Below are 18,816 nucleotides of genomic sequence, written 5' to 3'. Positions count from 1 at the left end.
TGTATCGACTACATATCGATTGCTCCTCCAACTGTCCACGCGAGAGTTTTATATTTTTTATTTTTACATGCATATTTGTTGATAACTGGGGTTTTCTGTGAACCGCGTTTAACTGCCAGCCAGCCATGAGCACAATTTTGGAGAAAATCTCGGCCATCGAGTCGGAGGTGAGTGCAACTCGGAGCACCTGCCGATCTTACAGAAACTAACCTGTCTCGCATCCATTTACCCCGCGGATTCCCCCCGGGATTCCTTCTATTCCACCGGGTTATTGGACCACTTCCTTAATGGCATCGTAGATGGCCCGAACCCAGAAGAACAAGGCCACCTCGGCGCATTTGGGTCTGCTGAAGGCGAAGCTGGCCAAGCTGCGGCGCGAGCTGATTTCCCCCAAAGGAGGTGGCGGCGGAACCGGCGAAGGTGAGTTCTTGGGTATACCATTCACACAATTACTAATCATTATGCATTTGCAGCTGGCTTCGAGGTGGCCAAGACGGGAGATGCCCGTGTGGGATTTGTCGGATTTCCTTCTGTAGGTAAATCCACACTGCTCTCAAACTTGGCTGGCGTTTACTCCGAGGTGGCGGCCTACGAATTCACAACGTTGACCACTGTACCAGGATGCATCAAGTACAAGGGCGCCAAGATCCAGCTGCTGGATCTGCCCGGTATCATTGAGGGCGCCAAGGATGGCAAGGGTCGAGGTCGTCAGGTGATAGCTGTTGCTCGCACCTGTAACCTCATTTTCATGGTGCTGGATTGCCTGAAACCGCTTGGCCACAAGAAACTCCTGGAGCATGAATTGGAGGGCTTCGGCATCCGTCTTAACAAGAAACCACCAAATATCTACTACAAGCGGAAGGACAAGGGTGGCATCAATCTGAACAGCATGGTTCCGCAGTCTGAGTTGGACACGGATCTGGTGAAGACCATTCTATCCGAGTACAAGATCCACAATGCGGACATCACCCTAAGATACGACGCCACTAGTGACGATCTGATCGACGTTATTGAGGGCAACCGCATCTACATACCCTGCATCTATCTGCTGAACAAGATCGATCAGATCTCCATCGAGGAACTGGACGTCATCTACAAGATCCCGCATTGCGTGCCCATTTCGGCCCATCATCACTGGAACTTCGACGATCTGCTGGAGCTGATGTGGGAGTACCTGCGGCTACAGCGCATCTACACCAAGCCCAAGGGCCAGCTGCCCGACTACAACTCGCCCGTGGTGCTCCACAACGAGCGCACCAGCATTGAGGATTTCTGCAACAAGCTGCATCGCTCCATTGCCAAGGAGTTTAAATAGTAAGTGCGATTAAGATCCCCTTTGTTTCCTTGGTCATTAACAATTATGTCCTCCTTAGTGCGCTGGTTTGGGGCTCATCTGTGAAGCATCAGCCGCAGAAGGTGGGCATCGAACACGTTCTCAACGACGAGGATGTGGTCCAGATTGTGAAGAAGGTTTAGACTCTGTGCAACGAATACACTTTGATTATTTGATGGCATTTTTTATTCGAAAATAAAAAACGAATGTGCTTTATGTGTGTGTGGATTTAAGATGACTGTAGTCTAAAAAACTTCCCGTCATTTTACTTTTTATCAAAGCTTTCAATTGGCGCGCACAGAGTAAATTGAATTAAATTATAGCTAGATTTAGATTTGGCGGGAATTATTGAGCTGCCAACTCTATCAGAATAACTTTACCAGCACTTGCCCAAGTATATCGATACCCGATAGCTAAAGGAGACCCATATCGAAGAAACTTATAGCACGCTGTTTTGTTGACAATTATATTAAAATTATTAACGCGAAATGGTGGAGCTGAAGATGGGCGATCACAACGTGGAGGCCACCACCTGGGATCCCGGCGACAGCAAGGACTGGTCGGTGCCCATAAAGCCACTGACGGAGAAGTGGAAATTGGTGCCGGCATTCTTGCAAGTAAAAGGATTAGTGAAGCAGCACATTGATTCATTCAATCACTTCATCAACGTGGACATAAAAAAGATTGTGAAGGCCAACGAGCTGGTGACCAGTGGAGCGGATCCTCTGTTTTACCTAAAGTACTTGGATGTGCGCGTGGGCAAGCCGGACATCGACGAAGGCTTCAACATCACCAAGGCGACTACGCCGCACGAATGCCGCCTAAGGGACACCACGTACTCCGCCCCCATTACCGTGGACATTGAGTACACAAGGGGCACCCAGCGGATCAAGCGGAATAATTTGCTAATCGGTAGGATGCCCCTCATGCTCCGCTGCTCCAATTGCGCCCTTACCGGCAAGTCGGAGTTCGAGCTGTCCAAACTGAATGAGTGTCCACTCGATCCTGGCGGCTACTTTGTGGTGCGTGGCCAGGAGAAGGTTATTCTTATCCAGGAGCAGCTGTCATGGAACAAGATGCTCACCGAGGACTTCAACGGTGTCGTGCAATGCCAGGTTACCTCCTCCACACACGAAAAAAAGTCGCGTACTTTGGTGCTGAGCAAGCATGGAAAGTACTACCTCAAGCACAACTCGATGACGGACGACATACCCATTGTGGTGATCTTTAAAGCTCTTGGCGTAGTCTCCGATCAGGAAATTCAATCGCTTATTGGCATAGACAGCAAATCGCAGAATAGATTCGGTGCCTCTCTTCTAGACGCCTACAACCTGAAGGTTTTCACACAGCAAAGGGCTTTGGAGTACATGGGTAAGTTTTTACTCTACGTGAAGCCTGCTCTAAGTCTCTTCTTTTCTAGGCTCCAAGTTGGTGGTCAAGCGATTTCAAAGTGCAACCACAAAAACGCCCTCGGAAGAGGCCCGTGAGCTGCTGTTGACCACAATTTTGGCGCACGTGCCCGTGGACAACTTTAATTTGCAAATGAAAGCCATCTATGTGTCCTTGATGGTGCGTCGTGTGATGGCCGCGGAGCTTGATAAAACGCTCTTTGATGATCGCGATTACTACGGCAACAAGCGACTGGAGCTGGCAGGTTCCTTGCTCTCCATGATGTTCGAGGATCTGTTCAAGCGCATGAACTGGGAGCTTAAGACTATTGCCGACAAGAATATACCCAAGGTGAAGGCGGCGCAGTTCGATGTGGTCAAGCACATGAGGGCAGCACAAATCACCGCGGGACTGGAGTCTGCTATCAGTTCCGGAAACTGGACCATTAAGAGATTTAAGATGGAACGTGCTGGCGTAACGCAGGTTCTGTCTCGCTTAAGTTATATATCAGCCTTGGGAATGATGACCCGCGTGAACTCGCAGTTTGAGAAGACGCGAAAGGTGTCCGGGCCAAGATCACTGCAGCCCAGTCAATGGGGTATGCTGTGCCCCTCGGACACTCCAGAAGGTGAGGCCTGTGGTCTGGTCAAAAATCTGGCTCTGATGACGCACATCACCACCGAGGTGGAAGAGCGACCAGTTATGATAGTGGCTTTCAATGCTGGCGTGGAGGACATACGAGAAGTGAGCGGCAACCCCATCAATAATCCGAATGTATTCCTTGTCTTCATCAATGGTAACGTTCTGGGCCTCACCTTGAACCACAAGCACCTGGTGCGGAACCTTCGCTACATGCGCAGAAAGGGTCGGATGGGCAGCTACGTGTCTGTGCACACATCGTACACCCAGCGATGCATCTACATCCACACGGATGGCGGTCGTCTGTGCCGCCCCTATGTAATTGTAGAGAACCGTCGACCGTTGGTGAAGCAGCATCACCTGAACGAGCTAAACCGTGGAATTCGCAAGTTTGACGACTTCCTATTGGACGGACTAATCGAGTATTTAGATGTCAACGAGGAGAACGATTCGTTTATCGCCTGGAACGAGGACCAAATAGAGGATCGGACTACACACTTGGAAATCGAGCCCTTCACATTGCTGGGAGTCTGTGCTGGTTTAGTGCCCTACCCTCATCACAATCAGAGTCCCAGGAACACCTACCAGTGTGCTATGGGTAAGCAGGCGATGGGAATGATTGGCTATAACCAGAAGAACAGGATTGACTCTCTGATGTACAATCTGGTGTATCCCCATGCTCCTATGGTGAAATCCAAGACTATTGAGCTTACCAACTTCGACAAACTGCCTGCTGGTCAGAATGCCACTGTGGCAGTTATGAGTTACTCTGGCTACGATATCGAAGATGCGCTGATCTTAAACAAGGCCTCAATAGATCGGGGATATGGACGCTGTCTGGTGTACAAAAACTCAAAGTGCACTGTTAAACGGTATGCGAATCAGACTTTCGACAGAATTATGGGTCCCATGAAAGATGCGCTGACGAACAAGGTTATCTTCAAGCACGACGTTTTAGACACTGACGGAATTGTGGCTCCAGGCGAGCAGGTTCAAAACAAACAGATTATGATTAACAAGGAGATGCCGGCGGTAACATCGATGAATCCGCTGCAGGGTCAGTCTGCGCAGGTTCCCTACACCGCAGTGCCCATTAGTTATAAGGGTCCCGAGCCCAGTTACGTCGAGCGCGTGATGGTTTCCGCCAATTCCGAGGAGGACTTTCTCATCAAGATCCTGCTGCGGCAGACTCGTATTCCCGAGATCGGGGACAAGTTCAGCTCACGACACGGTCAGAAAGGTGTGACTGGTTTAATTGTTGAACAGGAAGACATGCCCTTTAATGACTTCGGCATCTGCCCGGATATGATCATGAACCCCCACGGATTTCCCTCCCGTATGACAGTGGGTAAAACCCTTGAGTTGCTCGGCGGAAAGGCTGGTCTCCTGGAGGGCAAGTTCCACTATGGAACTGCCTTCGGGGGCTCCAAGGTGGAAGATATTCAGGCGGAGTTGGAGCGCCACGGATTCAACTACGTGGGCAAGGACTTTTTCTACTCCGGCATCACAGGAACACCACTGGAGGCATACATCTACTCGGGTCCCGTGTACTACCAAAAGCTGAAGCACATGGTGCAGGACAAGATGCATGCCCGTGCCCGAGGACCCAAGGCGGTGCTTACCCGTCAGCCGACGCAAGGCCGGAGTCGCGAGGGCGGCCTTCGTTTGGGTGAAATGGAGCGGGATTGTCTCATTTCCTACGGAGCTAGTATGCTCATCATGGAGCGCCTGATGATCTCATCGGATGCTTTTGAAGTGGATGTCTGCAGGACCTGCGGCAGGCTGGCGTACTGCTCCTGGTGTCACTTCTGCCAGTCGTCGGCCAATGTCTCTAAGATATCCATGCCGTATGCCTGCAAATTGCTCTTCCAGGAGTTGACCAGCATGAATGTGGTACCGAAAATGATTTTAGAAAACTATTAACGATGAAATGGTCTGAAACCGAATAAAATAATTGTTACATATAATAATCCTTGATGTGCTTACATGCTGAATGGTGTACAAGAAAAAGACTTAACAAAAATAAGTAATATTTTCCAAAAATTTGTGTGAAAATGCTGGCAAAGCTAAAAATCCTAAGCATTCATTGAGTTCCCGTGACCGCGAGCTGCAAATGTCAAAATGAAGAGGTTCAAACGAAGTCAGCGCAAGAAAGTCCTCTTGAATTTTAACGAGGTCCTTTGCACAGCAGCTTTCCGTTCGTTTACAGGGAGGCGACTTAGCCGTGTTAAATCGCTTCTGTTATCCTTTTTTAATGCGCAAAGGATAATTAGTTGTCATTGTTGTTTTTGGTAGGCCCAATTTGAAACGTTTGTATCTGGACAAAAGGCAAATAAACTCAGGCAAGCTGTTAAGATGTCTCTTTGGTATTCGTTATGTTCTTTGTGTGCTCTTTGTCCCTTTAATCCTTTATCCAATTTGTAAATGCAATATTTTATGTTTTGGCTCAGTTGAACCAATATCGTCAATCAAATATCGCCAGGCGTTGATTTATAGCTTTCCCTGGATATTGCCTATTGCCCGATTCCCCGTGAGGCAATTACCTGTCACCTGGCTTCGAAGTGGAGCCTCAACCCAGATTCCGGCCGATGTGTCAACTTCTCCGTGGTCAATGCACCGCGGTGCATGCACGTGACCTGCGAACTGCTGCCGACACAGCCACCCACACAAGGCAATGTCCTTGTGCGTCCTTTCGAGTGACCTGCGCTTAAAATAGTCGCAGCCACCACCCGGCACCTCCGACTGCTGGTCCTCCTCCTACTATGTGCAGTGCAATGACAGCAAACGGGGCACATTGCCAGCAGCAGAAGGAGCATCAGCGTCCGAGGAACCAATGGTGCACACTAGGATGACAATTTAAGGCTGCCCCATCTCTGGTCCCCCTTACTTGTGTATCCACCTATCATCCGGGCTATTCAGTTCCGTTTTACACGGGGAAAAACTAAGGAATCTAATGTACACGAAGTGAATATTCATATGTCTAAACGCAAACTTCCCTTAAAATGTATGAACTCTTTGGTGGTGTTTCCTATTCTACCCACATACCTTAGTAATTGGCTAAAAATATATAAGAATAGCCCAATTAGACGCTGATAAGTATGCAATAAATTATTTGCTATGAACAAAGCTGAATAACAATTTTAAACGTTTTATTAAGGACTTAAGTAGGCAAGTAGAATGTGTTACTTTTCGCTGTGCATAAACTGAGTTCTACTCAATCTGGGGGCACCTTCCGGCTTTGGCTTTCCTTTCATGTATTTTGGCCATTTGTCAAAAGTTTGCTTCTTGCTTTTTGCTCCTCTTATCTGGACGGTTCGTTGATGTGTGCATGGCAATAGATGTATATAGATTTAAATGGGTGTTGGTCATTTAAGTAGAAAGTTAAGCGGTCCAACTGCTCTTTTGGCCGAGTTCCAAGCGGGCGAAGGGAACTCTGGATTGACAACACCGGATATCATTGGGCTGATAATGCGCCCTTTCCCCAATGGATTAATTGAATCCGAAGGTGCCTTCCGATTGAAATACAGATTAGATTGCTGGACTCACCTAGACTTTTTAGCCAGGATTGTTCCCGCAAACTCTTTGTGTTTCCTAGGACCTTTTTTTCTGTTTGTAAGCATTATGTTTAAATATTTTCAAAGTTTCTAATCTACTTTCTTAAATTTTTGCTCATACTTTGCTTATAAGCTAATTGATATGTATTTTAAAAATAGCTTTGTTTAAACGTATTACTAACTAACTGATACAATCATTTTAATTTTTACTACTTATAATCTTAAAAAAGAATAAATGATAATAGAACATAAAACGAATATTATTAGGGTCTGTCAGTTAACAGTCACCATTTAACATTCGTTAAGTAAAAACTTAACATTCGTTTAAAAGCACTCCTCTCTGCGTATAAAAAGCAGTGCTTTTGAGCAGAACGCGCTCATTTCAAAACCGGCGCTCATCGCATCGAAAGCTCCGCTGCGGAGCCGAGAAAATATAGTTAATTCCCATTTGAAGTGCAGCTTGTGGAAGGAAATTTCAAGTTTGTTTGTTTGAACGCCGAGTGCAAGTGCAAGAAGCAACTGAAAAGTTATCAGATCTAAAGAAAAGTCATTTAATGTGGAGCAATTAAGCCTGGCTGTAAAGTGCATAGTTAGAGTGAATTAATAAGTTAGTTGAAGCAATCAAAGCCATGGAGACTGCAGCGAACTCGGGCGACTCCAAAAAGCCTTTCAAAGTGAGTTTCTCTGCAATTAAAATTGCACTTAAGGCCACAGACGAGCATTGGAATTCTAGGCTTGCATTATTTTCCTGGCCTTTTTGCGCATTTTTGGGCGTTGTTGTTTCGCCTTTGTTGTTGTTGGCCGCGTGCTGCGTTCGCTACTTTTTTTTTCCTTTTTTTTGGGATTTTTATGGAAACTGGGTTGAACTTCAGAACTCAACAGCAAAAACAAGAGCGAAAGCTCAAGTTAAGAGAGTGGCGAAAGCTCAGTAATTTGACTTTGCAAATTCAGCAACACTTTAACACTTTGACTTTATTTCTTTGTCCTTTTTGCATGATTGCCTTGCTTTACATTTGCTTTTGCATTCGAGTATTGGGAATTGTTTGCTTTTGGCATTTGTTTTACTTGACTGCTGGGCCTTTGTTTCCCGTTTAATTTGTTTATCTGCCGCTTAAACAGCAGAAAGCTGTTTAAAGTATTATAGGGATGTAAAAAACGTGCTTAAGGTTGCAGGAAACCACTGGCAGTACAAGCTTAAAAGTACAACTAAAAGTACAACTCAAAGGAACCCCATAAACCACAAAGCTATTTAAATTGTCACCGGAACATGGAAAACAACTTTCGTAAAACATTACTGCAGATAGTCTGTAGAAGTTGGAGTTCCCTCTCCACTTTATCCATTAAAATGCCGCTGCTTATTAAAATAATTAATTCAAAAACCACCAAACGCAAATCGGCTTAAAAGCTGTCAAATACCATGACAGCCATGAAAGTGCCATTAAAAGGGAAAACTTTTCATCCCGACATGTCGCTGTAATTAGCCAACAGGCACGCCCACATTCACGCCCACGCTTATGCTTCTCCGGGCATTTTGTTAATAATTTATTAAACAATCTACATAATGCCACGGCATAGTTCAAAAGCAATTTAAAGTTGTCGCCTAATTTCCCCAGCGACTCGGAAATCTGCGGCCTACGCCCATCAAATATTAAAATATCCAGCGACTTGTGGAATCCGCCCGCATCTTGGACTTAGATGCAGATGATAGAGTCCCTGGCACGTATCCTTCGGCTGGTCCTAAACGGAGCCAGACGCCGGAGGTCGTTGCACGTTCACGTGGTCATCGTATGTATGAGTGGTCCAGGACCCTCGGGTCCTGATGGGTGAGCAGCTCGAGTTAGTTGAGATTTAAAAGCCATCAGTTTGAAGCTTCTTGGCCAATCTGCCTAAGTCGATTTGAATAACTGGTCATCTTCGAAAACACTTTACTGATTTAATCTAGTCTTACACATAAGTCAAGCTAAACTGGTAGTGATGCTAGTTTGGAAATTTTAGTAAGCAGTTTATCAGTCTTAATACTTAAATATTATTAAACAACGTTTCACTTACCACTGTGAGCCAAGACTTTTCTGTGTATAGTTAAACAAAAGACCATTTCTGTTCACTACATTTTCTATGGAATTAACTTCTGCATTTTGTATTTCGTTGAAAGTCGGTTGGGAACATGATAAAAATAAAGAAAAAATAGGAGAAATATAATATCTTAAATAATTTGATAATAATGGATAAGTTTGTTCTTTTGTAAATAATTTAATTGCATCACAAAAAGGTTGAGTAATTCCTATTAAACCAACTTAATAAGGACCTTTCAAGTAATCTTTTTTTTTAAATTGGTATAAGCATTGTATCATTTTGCGGCTAATTGGATAAAATGATAATTGAATTGCCACCGCTAGAGAAATCGACGTCAATTCTTGGAAAATCAACTAATGCGATCAACTAAAACTTTTGACAAGTTTCCGAACAAAAACTATGCTCTTGTTTTCGAAGCTGCCGCGACTCCCACTTGTCAGATGGCCGCGTAGTTGGATAAAGTTTTCATTGTTACAAAGTTCTGGCCCCACACGCCCCATTCATGATATGATTAATATTTGGCGCTTCGCAGCACGAAAGTTGTCTGGCTTTAAGCATTTATAAGATAATTTAGGGACGACCTGCGCGCTGACTGGGCAAATGGAATTGGGATGATAGAGGAGCCAGGCACGAGTAAATGAAATGTTCGAAATGCAAACTCAAGTACAATTTCATTTAGTCACGGCGCTCTCAAATATTCATGAAGGACCTCAAGGAGTTGGCCGTTGCACGACGTTTCGGGGCTATAAATTCTGGGTGGAATGCACTCGTGCCGTTTGCTCCTTTAAAGGCTCCTTGCGCCTCCGTGCTCTCGTTTATGGACGGGTCTAATTTATGTTTCGTTTAACCTTAGTGCTGAGGCATCATTTAACATCGCATGCAAGTTTAATAGAGCCAAAGGCTTCGTCCTTCGTCCTTGCACCCAGCGAAGAGATCCAACCTATGGCATTCGCGAAGGAGCATGCAGCATGCAGCGTGCAGCATGAAGAATGCTGACATGCATAACTTGTCAAATAAAAAGAAATTTAAAAGGATACACTACGACAAGGAATCGGGGGCTGGGGGATAAACGACAAATATTTGCACCACAGCTGCTAGAGTGCATGTCAAACTGCGTTCGAGATCTCGAGCGAAAGTAGGAGCTCATAGAACTCGGCACTCGCAACTGAATCGCAACTGGAATATGCACAAAGTCGGGCTGTGGGAGGCACTTTAAGGTGACATTCCTCCCGGGGAAAAGCCGTCCATAAATCTCAATTAGAGCAAATGGACATTTGACAGCAGGACATGACGTGCTCGCAAATATTGCGTTCATTTATTCATTGCGATTTTTCGAGGCATGGAAAACAATCAGTCTCGACATGCGGTTGTTTATTTATTATTTAGCCACTTGCGCTGTTGTTTATCTGTTCTCTTTCTTTAATGGAATTTTTAAAGAGCGGCTAATTAAATAACTATAAAAGCAAGCAAACTTTGCGTTGAAAGGATAAACAGACTAAATAACTGAGTGCAAGTGGGAGGAAAATGAATAAATCATGCGGAAACTTGCCATAGTTTCTCCATTCAGTTCACGTTATTGTCCAAAGAAAAAGGGTTCCGCTAGAGGAAAATTTACAACTTTTCCCATTTCAGGGTTTTTCTCATTTTCTTATTTTGGGCGCCGACGATGTGAATACTTTATTGGGACTCAGTTGGTACCCATCTGACATTAATATATTATTCATTTGATGAGCGGGGCCAAATGTAACTGCTACAGCCTCTGTTTCCGTAATTGCAAACGTGTAATGGTGTTATTATTCCCTTTTCCCGGCACTGTCCTCTTTTTACGGGCAGGTCAAGGACGTAACGCGCAACATTAAGAAGGCTGTCTGTGCCTCCAGTCTGGAGGAGATCCGCAGCAAGGTGGCGGAGAAGTTCGAGAAGTGCGACCACCTGCCCACTATTCACCTGGACTCCGACGGCACGGAGATCGACGACGAGGAGTACTTCCGCACCCTCGACGAGAACACGGAACTGGTGGCTGTCTTCCCCGGAGAACATTGGATCGATGTGAGTAGCCCTTGGAGTATTACCATAAAGTACTTTAATCAAGGCAGCTGAAAAGGACCCAGGCACTTAAATATAATTATCCTTTTTTATTTTCGATTTGCGATTGTGTAATTTTCTTTGCTCCAAGTGAATACCACTTAATTGGATAACTCATTTTATATATCCCTCCTTTTATCTGTCATAATGACTAATTGCATTATTTCTGGAATGCCATGAAAGAGCTCCATGTACATGGGACCAAAGCCAGAGAGATTAAATTAAATGCTATCCACACTCTGTTTATAGCCCACCCACTACGTGACGATAACCACTCCACATGGCACCGAGGCAGGCACTGGAAACGGGGATCTAAACGGAGGAGGCGAGGGCGACACCACCGATGCCAACAACTCGGAGTCGGCTCGCATCCGCCAGTTGGTGGGTCAGCTGCAGAACAACCTCTGCAACGTGTCCGTGATGAACGATGCGGACCTGGACTCACTCTCCAACATGGATCCCAACTCGCTGGTGGATATCACGGGAAAGGAGTTTATGGAACAGCTCAAGGATGCGGGAAGGTGAGATGGAAATGGGTTTCCCAAAGAACAGATAATAGTAGCATGATTTATCCCTTTAGGCCACTGTGTGCCAAGCGAAATGCCGAGGATCGCTTAAATCTGTTGAAGCTTCTGAAAGCTGGTGCCATTTTCTGCTCGGAACGCTACCCAGAGGATGCGGAGGCCATTGACCGGGAGATTGGACGCCAGTTGAACGAGGCGGAGAGCGGACAGATGAGCACCACAACGACAAGCAACACCCGCACCATCGAGGTGGTGCAGTGCGACAATCAGAACACGACGATAACGATTACGGTGGGCGAGGCCACGACCACGTGCTCCGCAGCCAGTGCAGCCATGGGATCCTCCGCTGCCGAAGCGGCGGCCAATGAGGCCAATGCCAATCCAAATAGAAACCCAAATGCCAACGGCGACATCTGACTGCCCATTCTGGGCAGTCTAAGGTGAAGTCTGCCGACGGAGGACTAAAGCAACTGGGTGTGCAAATCAAAATCAAGAGCCATGAGGATATACCGAAGACATCAGTCCTGCAACATTGGGTTAACATAAATCGTATTTGTAGCATGTAATTAGGCACTGCGAAACCAGCGAAATCAGCGAAAACGAAACGGAGACAAAATCAAGTCATGGAGAATGCTTCATAGTATCTAAGAGCAAATGAAAGTTAACGAACAATACACGTACTAGATTTAAACACCGGGTCACCAGACACAAGAGGTCACGGCCCACGCAGATTTGAAGAGTCTTTTAGCAATCACAGTCAACGGAATCGTATTTAACCGTATATACACGAGTCACGCATAATAATCAAAGGTTAGCGAAATAAGTATTATACTTGAGGTAGAATCCCAAAACCAGAGCGAACCCCAAATTGTATGGATGGATGAAGTCCCAGGAAACTGTTGATTTGCTTGCCGTGTAAATTGTGTTACGAATAGTAGGTAGAATGGAAACGCACATCAAAAATTGTTTTTAGACCAATGCCATTGTGAATGTCATTCGTTAAAGGCCAATTGAGACTGACTGAATTTATGTGTAATAGGTTTTTTCGTGGTTTGAGCGGTTCGGGACAGATCGGATGGAAGCCTCCAGCGCTGCTGCCCTGTCCTCCCAGAATCCCCGTCTTCCCGCCCCCGAATCCATAGCCAAATGAATTTAAGCGACAGCAAACATTGTTAGCTAATTAAACAATAAAGGAACACAATAACGCAAATTGCAATTGCCCAATCAAAGTTGGTAACTGTCTACAATTCAAATAAGCAATAAGGGAAACCGTAAACGAAAACGAAAGGGAGAAGGAAATATTAAACCAAATGCAAACAGAAAACAATTATTAAATATAGTGAAACGCATACAGTAAATGCAAGTGAAAACCCCGAGGCAAACTATATACACGAAAGCAAAGTAATAAAAAGATGATTATTAAACTAAAGTTGATTGAACTAGTATATGTGGCATACGGGGCGTATGCGCAACGCCAAAGCGTGTGCAACAGGGCGTATGGGCGAGCAGGACTGCATCCTGCTCTTTCACTGGCAAAAGAGAGATTCCGTTCCTTCACCGCTCCTTCCTTTCTTTCTCCCCAGAGAGCGAGAGAGTGGGAGTCCAGCAACTGCTGCTCCTGCTGCTGCTGCCATATAATTGCATTACTCGACGGCATTCTCTTTTGCCATTCAACTTTCTTCGTGACGTCACTGCCCCATGACGTTTGCAGGTCCTGGCTAGCTGATTGCGATGCCCTACTAACACAGTTCAAAGCTCCCGGGTGACCCAAATTCGTGACGACAGCGCCCCTCAGCCACGGCCTCTTTGTGGGCGTGGCCCTGGCTTTGATGAATCAGATCCTGCCTCCTGTGGCCTTTGCATACTCAATACGCCCTATTACCACAGCACAGCCCTTTTGGGCTCCAATTCCTTGTTCTTTTAATTTGCGCCCTCGGCGATTTCCATTCAGCTTTATTTCGTTTGCTGAAAACGTGGGGAAAATGAGAAATCATGGGGCGGAAAGCACCCAAAAATATTAAAAATGTAACTTGAAACCGCTGTGACTGCTTTTGATGTGCAATCGCATTTGCGGTGGGCTGCCTGGCTACGCAATTGTCGCACGCACTTGAGTTTGTAATTCTTTTGATGTTGTCCTGCAGAAAGGAAGAGGAAATGGAAACTTAATCGAAAGCAATCAGAATCAAACGCACATATGTTTTCCTTTCAAATAAAATAATCAGTTTCGCTGCCAAGCAATTCAGCTTGTTTAAAATATTGTTTATATAACAAGCTCTGGTACGAATAATTTAGAAAACAATTAAATACTTATTAAAAATTCGGAAGAAACAAACGAAAAGATTGCAATTCAATTCATTAACGCTCAAATTTGCTAGAAGCAGGACGCTTCTTTGGCTCTTTGCGATAGGCACCACCCAGCACCTTCTTGGCCGCGATCCGTTTCACCTTAAACAATCGACCATCTATCTCGGCACAGGAGAAGAACTTGGTGCGAGCCGGGAAAAAGATCGTGGCAGTTCCGCACTTGCGGCAGTTGACCGTATGTTCTGCGTATAGAGTCCTTCTCGGTCTGTGGAGCTTTCCCCTTTTGCTTGTTGCCGCACTCACGGTGCTCGAAGACTGGGCTTCTAGCTCCTTAAGTTTATTTTCCCGATTTAGAATCCTCTGACTCCTGCGGAGCTTGGGTAACTCTTGAGCCTGTTCGACTATTTCCCTGTCTTCCTCAACGTTTTCAGGTGATGGCGGTAGTGGAGGACCCCCTTCCTCAGGCGAGGTTTGTGACTATTCAATTACGTGAAATAGCTATGCACCTATATATGTGGTGTGCCTATACTCACCGTAAAAGTTTCGTGGTTCATTGTGTTGTGTTATTTCTCAACGTCTTATCGGCAGTATGTGTAATTCGTAGAAGTGGATATTTGTGACTGACGGATTGCCTGTGCTTTAGTAAGACAATTGAATTCAATGGGTCCTGGGTTTTCATGAATCTCACATTTCCAGGCTGGTGGCTTGGGGCTCAGGCCCTTAAACCCTTCTAAATCTTTGAAATATCCTCAAATTTTATGTTTTACCAAATTTTGATAATTTTGAGCTCTATGGGCTTTTGTGGCCATGGGACTCACTCGGCATTGGATTAATTTCGGAGGAAATCAAGTCAGTTATCAGTTTATGCATCACTTTATTTCGCCAGCATTCGTCCATCATTCATATACACAAATCCCACGTCCACGAAGCTTGTTGCATCCACATACAAACGAACGAGAATTATACATATATCCACCAAGCACAAATGTCAAGCGTCTCACAAGAAAGAGGCGGCGACGGTGGAATGTGGGCGTGGCTGGGTAAACAACATATCGAATGAAGTCCTGCTTGGCTCGTCTTACTAACGAGTTGCTTTCCCCCAAACGAGGACATAATTCTCAGCAGTTTTTTGCCTTTTTCGCATATATACTTTACACACATTTCCGCCAAATAAAAGTCAAGGATAGGGTAGCGAGGGGGCCAGGATGTCCTAGCGGAGAGGTGAGGGGGATGCAGTGGCTTCCACTCGCCCTGGGCTGTTGATTTTTATCCAAGAGCGTGTGTGTGTGTTGCACATAAACAAGACGCTGTGTAATAGACGCCGCAGAGGGCATTACTAATGCGCCCCATGGCACTTTTGCCCATATTTGCGAGTGAATTTGCGGGGATGGGGGGAAATCAACGGGCTCTGTGGGCGGCGGGGGCGGACCATAATTGTGCAGTTAGAGCCGCTGGCAGCCGCAAACTGGTGCTTAGATTGCCTCATTTGGATGTTTGCTTTCGCCATCCGGAAGTCATTACGGCTGCGGATATAGGTATGTGCAGCTACACCCGAGGAAATCATTAGTGGTTGTTATTTAGGCAAATGAGAAATTATGAAATTTCATTACACACACACTGATGCACCAGGTCATTATTACTATGGGTGATAGCATACGGAATAACTAAGTGATAGCATATGTGGCTGGTAGAATTTGTGTTATTATTTATATTATATATTAAAGGTACATGGATATTGAAGAGAAAATCAACAAGCTATTTAGAAATTCAAGTTTTGCTTGCTACTTTTTTCTTCAGTGCAGCAAGCCTTGGGACACTGAACAAGCTGTCAGTAATGAATGTTCGGGCAGGTTTGGCAAATACAAATATGAAATTATCCGTTTTGTTTATCGTGATGCAGTTGCTGGTTCTGCTGGCTGCACAGGCGGTTGACCTTTCGCCGCAGCAGCAGGGGGCGCATGTGGCAGCCAGCTTGAAGGAGCTGCAAGGGGAGCTGGCCCATCAATGGAGCAGTCCGTGCATCCACGACTGCCTCGCGGAGAGGGGCAGCCTGGTGGTGGATCCGCTGGGTGAATGTCAGCAGGTCGAGCAGCAGCTCGACTGCACACTGTACTGCATGTTTGATGCCAAGTCGCGCTATTAAGGCAGCAACCGATATAGTGCAAATACGCACAGGCTTGCCGGCCATTAAACCAATTATAGCCAGCCACACGTAGGTACCCATAAAAATACACAAAATAATGAAGTATGCCATTAAGAGGGAATGTAATTGCTTGTAACATGCCAGCAAGGTCGATGTCAGTGCTTGTTTCTTCTCATTATTTTCCATTTTTTATTTCACATTTATTTTAATTTAATTAAAATGTTTGCCATTTTGTTGTATTTGCTCTACCCCGCATTGAAATGCGATTTTTTCCATTTAATTTCATTTAGACTGCTGACAGCAGGCGCAAATATTTGGCATTTACCCGCACCACTGGTCTGCTGTTTGGCCTGACGAGTTTTTGGCAAAAAGTGCCACATATCCATGGTGCAGGATCAGAGGCCATTTATCATCGCCACATGCAGCCACGGCAGCATGACCTTTGCGACGACATGTGACTTAATTAATCTAACTGGCCAGACTGCGAAGGTCGGGCATCGCAATTAAACATGGCAGCTGATGATGAAGGGAGTTCACCTTCGCGACCAGACGCATAAATTTCAATTTGCACCTATGCATTTAAATTGATGGCGATGCAAACGATGCTCCATCCTGTTCCATCCTGCAGCGGGACCAGCATGCTGCATATGCGAAAAGTTGTTCGCGCCGCGCTTCAATGCGCAATTAGCGGACCATGGCCCATAAATTATTTGGCCCGCCGCCGGGGGAAAATGGAAATGGGAAATGGAAAATGGCGGGCGGAAATGAATGCCCAGCAGGGCGAATAAACAGATGAGCGAGCGAAATTCGCCCAGCTAGCCAAAAGTCAACGTAGGGCCCAAAGTATGCACTTCAGGTAGTGGCACAATGGCAGGCTTCAAATGCGTAAACGAGATAACAGACCCACAGATATATTGTTATCCATCACGTGACTGCAGCCGGAATTACGTGCGCAGTCGATGTTCAATGCCGAACTTCCGCAGAGCGCAATCAAATTAACCTTGGCTCACGCGGCGTATGCGCAATATTTTAGCCATTTAAGCCCAGCTCTGTGATAAATGCGGCTAAGTGGCTTTGTTTGTTCCCAATGCGAACAAATTCGATATGCGTGCAGCGGCAGGGGGATTCTCATGAATTTTAAACATTACGCCGCCAATGCAAATGCCAATAAATCTCGGCTTTTGTCTCGCCCTCAATGGCAATGCACCTTTGTTGAAAACTTTTGCCTACGGCTCCTACTCTTTAATTATGCAGCCAGCAGTCAGCAGCCAGCAGCAGTCTCATTATGCCGAAGTGACATTTTTCAGCTGCCCGAAAGAGTTTTTCGACCAAACTGCCAACTTTATTTTATTGCATTTTTAAACTTTGCCCTTACGCGCGCCGAAAGTTCAGGCTGAAATATTTATATTTGCCATCACGCCCCGCAAATACGCAAATTCAGTGTGTTGTTTGTCTTCGTTTTTATCTTCTTGTGGTCCCGGCCAAGCAGCACTATTTGCAGCTGCTCCAGTAAACTTTTCCCACCTCTCAGGTCATAGAATCCCGATCCCCGACCAGAGTTTCTTTTGCTCACATTACTTCATCCGGCGGAACCTATGTTTCTTGGCCGGCACGCCCAGCATGTCCTGGCTAACAGCGCCTTAACAGAGCGCTCTCTCTCGCTCCTCGCCGCTCTCTGCGAGTGTCCTGCTCTCACGGCCAAAGCTCCGCGAAGGTTAGACTTTGCTGTGTGTTTGCAGGACCTCCTGACTTTGCGCCGTGTGTGTTTGCGCTGGCCGAGGCTGTCGGCAAACTCGACGAGTCCTGCCACGTTTAAATACAGCACGCACAGACGTCTGGCAATTTATTCCAAGTTCGGCCGGCTTTTGTTGCACTTGGCTGCTGTGAGTAGTCGGTTCGCGATCTCGGCCAAAATCGCGTATTTTAATTATTGCCGGATAATGTAAAGTGTTTGGTTTATAAGTTAAAGTGCAAGGTAATAAGAAACTAAACCGAACCAACTACCTTTTAATTAAAAGGCTCGTGTAAATTGTGAGAAATAATTAGTTCAGCGTTTAAGCTAAAAAGCAAGTAAGGACATGAAAACTATATTCTGGTGGAGTTTTAATTGCCAAAATATTTATATAAAATATTACCAAGCAAATAAAAAAAGTTGGCCAATTATATTCGTTTGAAAAACTCTAAACACGTTTCTCTTGCATCATTGAGCTTTACCATCAAATACGGAACACCAGAAAAGAAATATGTGCAAATTACATTAGCCTAGAAAACTAAAATTAAGTTAAATTGCACACTATTAAATACTACAAATAAAGCAGTGATATTTTGCAACTACGCAGATTTTTTAAATATAAAAAAAGTTTTAATATTTTGTCAGTAGTTTTATAAACAGCTCTCTTGGTAAGACTGTTGACCATTTAAAGAGTCGATGCTGAAATTGTAATGTATCAATGTGGCTTTAAGGTCAAGCCATTTTAGCAATTGAAAAACTTTTTTAAATCAAAGCCAAAACTAAGGCCAAACAACGATTTCGTTATACATTTTCCGGCCAATGCAAACAACGTACACACGCATATGAAAAACAATAACACACAGTCTGGCAGTTTTAGTATGCTTGTCTCTGCTTTGAAGCATTCCCGAATGCCATACAGAATACTTCAATTATCGTCTAAACTTGTTTTGCACGTCATAAATCTCCCACCCGACCATGTTTTCCAACCAGTGCAGCAAGAAGTCCAGACAAGACGTACCAACTCTCAAGACGAGATAAAT

The 18,816-nt window shown here is 45.2% G+C and overlaps 5 protein-coding genes across 8 annotated transcripts; 4 read left to right on the top strand and 1 right to left on the bottom strand.

Annotated features, from left to right (window-relative positions):
* Positions 1-7: 7 nt before the first annotated feature.
* LOC6530201 (GTP-binding protein 128up) lies at positions 8-1,549 on the top strand. Its single transcript, XM_002091103.3, has 4 exons — positions 8-167; positions 300-420; positions 474-1,314; positions 1,374-1,549. Exons 1-4 carry the CDS (start codon positions 126-128, stop codon positions 1,474-1,476), a joined length of 1,107 nt encoding a protein of 368 aa, XP_002091139.1. The 5' UTR covers positions 8-125; the 3' UTR covers positions 1,477-1,549.
* Positions 1,550-1,738: 189 nt separating this feature from the next.
* On the top strand, positions 1,739-5,737 carry LOC6530200 (DNA-directed RNA polymerase III subunit RPC2). The gene is made up of 2 exons (XM_002091102.3): positions 1,739-2,704; positions 2,754-5,737. The coding sequence occupies exons 1-2, from the start codon at positions 1,822-1,824 to the stop codon at positions 5,282-5,284; spliced, it is 3,414 nt and encodes a 1,137-aa protein (XP_002091138.1). The 5' UTR covers positions 1,739-1,821; the 3' UTR covers positions 5,285-5,737.
* A 1,559-nt stretch (positions 5,738-7,296) lies between these two features.
* On the top strand, positions 7,297-13,026 carry LOC6530199 (DNA fragmentation factor subunit alpha). Its single transcript, XM_002091101.3, has 4 exons — positions 7,297-7,589; positions 10,822-11,037; positions 11,323-11,594; positions 11,654-13,026. Exons 1-4 carry the CDS (start codon positions 7,545-7,547, stop codon positions 12,012-12,014), a joined length of 894 nt encoding a protein of 297 aa, XP_002091137.3. The 5' UTR covers positions 7,297-7,544; the 3' UTR covers positions 12,015-13,026.
* A 793-nt stretch (positions 13,027-13,819) lies between these two features.
* Positions 13,820-14,539, bottom strand: LOC6530198. Its single transcript, XM_002091100.3, has 2 exons — positions 14,435-14,539; positions 13,820-14,378 (listed from the first exon to the last, which is right to left on the bottom strand). The coding sequence occupies exons 1-2, from the start codon at positions 14,453-14,455 to the stop codon at positions 13,953-13,955; spliced, it is 447 nt and encodes a 148-aa protein (XP_002091136.1). The 5' UTR covers positions 14,456-14,539; the 3' UTR covers positions 13,820-13,952.
* A 1,185-nt stretch (positions 14,540-15,724) lies between these two features.
* On the top strand, positions 15,725-18,815 carry LOC120320447. 4 transcript variants are annotated; one of them, XM_039372475.2, is made up of 2 exons: positions 15,725-16,113; positions 18,772-18,815. In XM_039372475.2, exon 1 carries the CDS (start codon positions 15,736-15,738, stop codon positions 16,042-16,044), a length of 309 nt encoding a protein of 102 aa, XP_039228409.1. In that variant the 5' UTR covers positions 15,725-15,735; the 3' UTR covers positions 16,045-16,113; positions 18,772-18,815. The 4 variants fall into 4 exon arrangements, with proteins under 4 accessions (XP_039228409.1, XP_039228408.1, XP_039228410.1 ...); XM_039372474.2 differs by having other exon boundaries at positions 18,767-18,815; XM_039372476.2 differs by having other exon boundaries at positions 15,725-16,117; positions 18,767-18,815.
* The last annotated feature ends 1 nt before the right edge of the window (position 18,816 follows it).

Source organism: Drosophila yakuba, chromosome 2R (genome assembly GCF_016746365.2).
Source record: "Drosophila yakuba strain Tai18E2 chromosome 2R, Prin_Dyak_Tai18E2_2.1, whole genome shotgun sequence".
In the NCBI taxonomy this organism is placed as follows: Eukaryota; Metazoa; Arthropoda; class Insecta; order Diptera; family Drosophilidae; genus Drosophila; species Drosophila yakuba.
Note: the sequence above shows the minus strand (reverse complement) of the source record. Positions and strands in the feature narration are given on the sequence as shown.

What these genes read in the sequence shown, in the direction of transcription:
- LOC6530201 (XM_002091103.3), top strand. Translation starts at nt 126, where the DNA reads ATGAGCACAATTTTGGAGAAAATCTCGGCCATCGAGTCGGAG. An exon ending in TCTCGGCCATCGAGTCGGAG is followed by an intron (nt 168 to 299) that starts GTGAGTGCAACT and finishes ATGGCATCGTAG; the next exon opens with ATGGCCCGAACCCAGAAGAA. An exon ending in ATTGCCAAGGAGTTTAAATA is followed by an intron (nt 1,315 to 1,373) that starts GTAAGTGCGATT and finishes TGTCCTCCTTAG; the next exon opens with TGCGCTGGTTTGGGGCTCAT.
- LOC6530200 (XM_002091102.3), top strand. Translation starts at nt 1,822, where the DNA reads ATGGTGGAGCTGAAGATGGGCGATCACAACGTGGAGGCCACCACCTGG. An exon ending in AAGGGCTTTGGAGTACATGG is followed by an intron (nt 2,705 to 2,753) that starts GTAAGTTTTTAC and finishes CTTCTTTTCTAG; the next exon opens with GCTCCAAGTTGGTGGTCAAG.
- LOC6530199 (XM_002091101.3), top strand. Translation starts at nt 7,545, where the DNA reads ATGGAGACTGCAGCGAACTCGGGCGACTCCAAAAAGCCTTTCAAA. An exon ending in ACTCCAAAAAGCCTTTCAAA is followed by an intron (nt 7,590 to 10,821) that starts GTGAGTTTCTCT and finishes TTTTACGGGCAG; the next exon opens with GTCAAGGACGTAACGCGCAA. An exon ending in CCGGAGAACATTGGATCGAT is followed by an intron (nt 11,038 to 11,322) that starts GTGAGTAGCCCT and finishes CTCTGTTTATAG; the next exon opens with CCCACCCACTACGTGACGAT.
- LOC6530198 (XM_002091100.3), bottom strand. Translation starts at nt 14,455, where the DNA reads ATGAACCACGAAACTTTTACG. An exon ending in TGAACCACGAAACTTTTACG is followed by an intron (nt 14,379 to 14,434) that starts GTGAGTATAGGC and finishes GTAATTGAATAG; the next exon opens with TCACAAACCTCGCCTGAGGA.
- LOC120320447 (XM_039372475.2), top strand. Translation starts at nt 15,736, where the DNA reads ATGAATGTTCGGGCAGGTTTGGCAAATACAAATATGAAATTATCCGTT.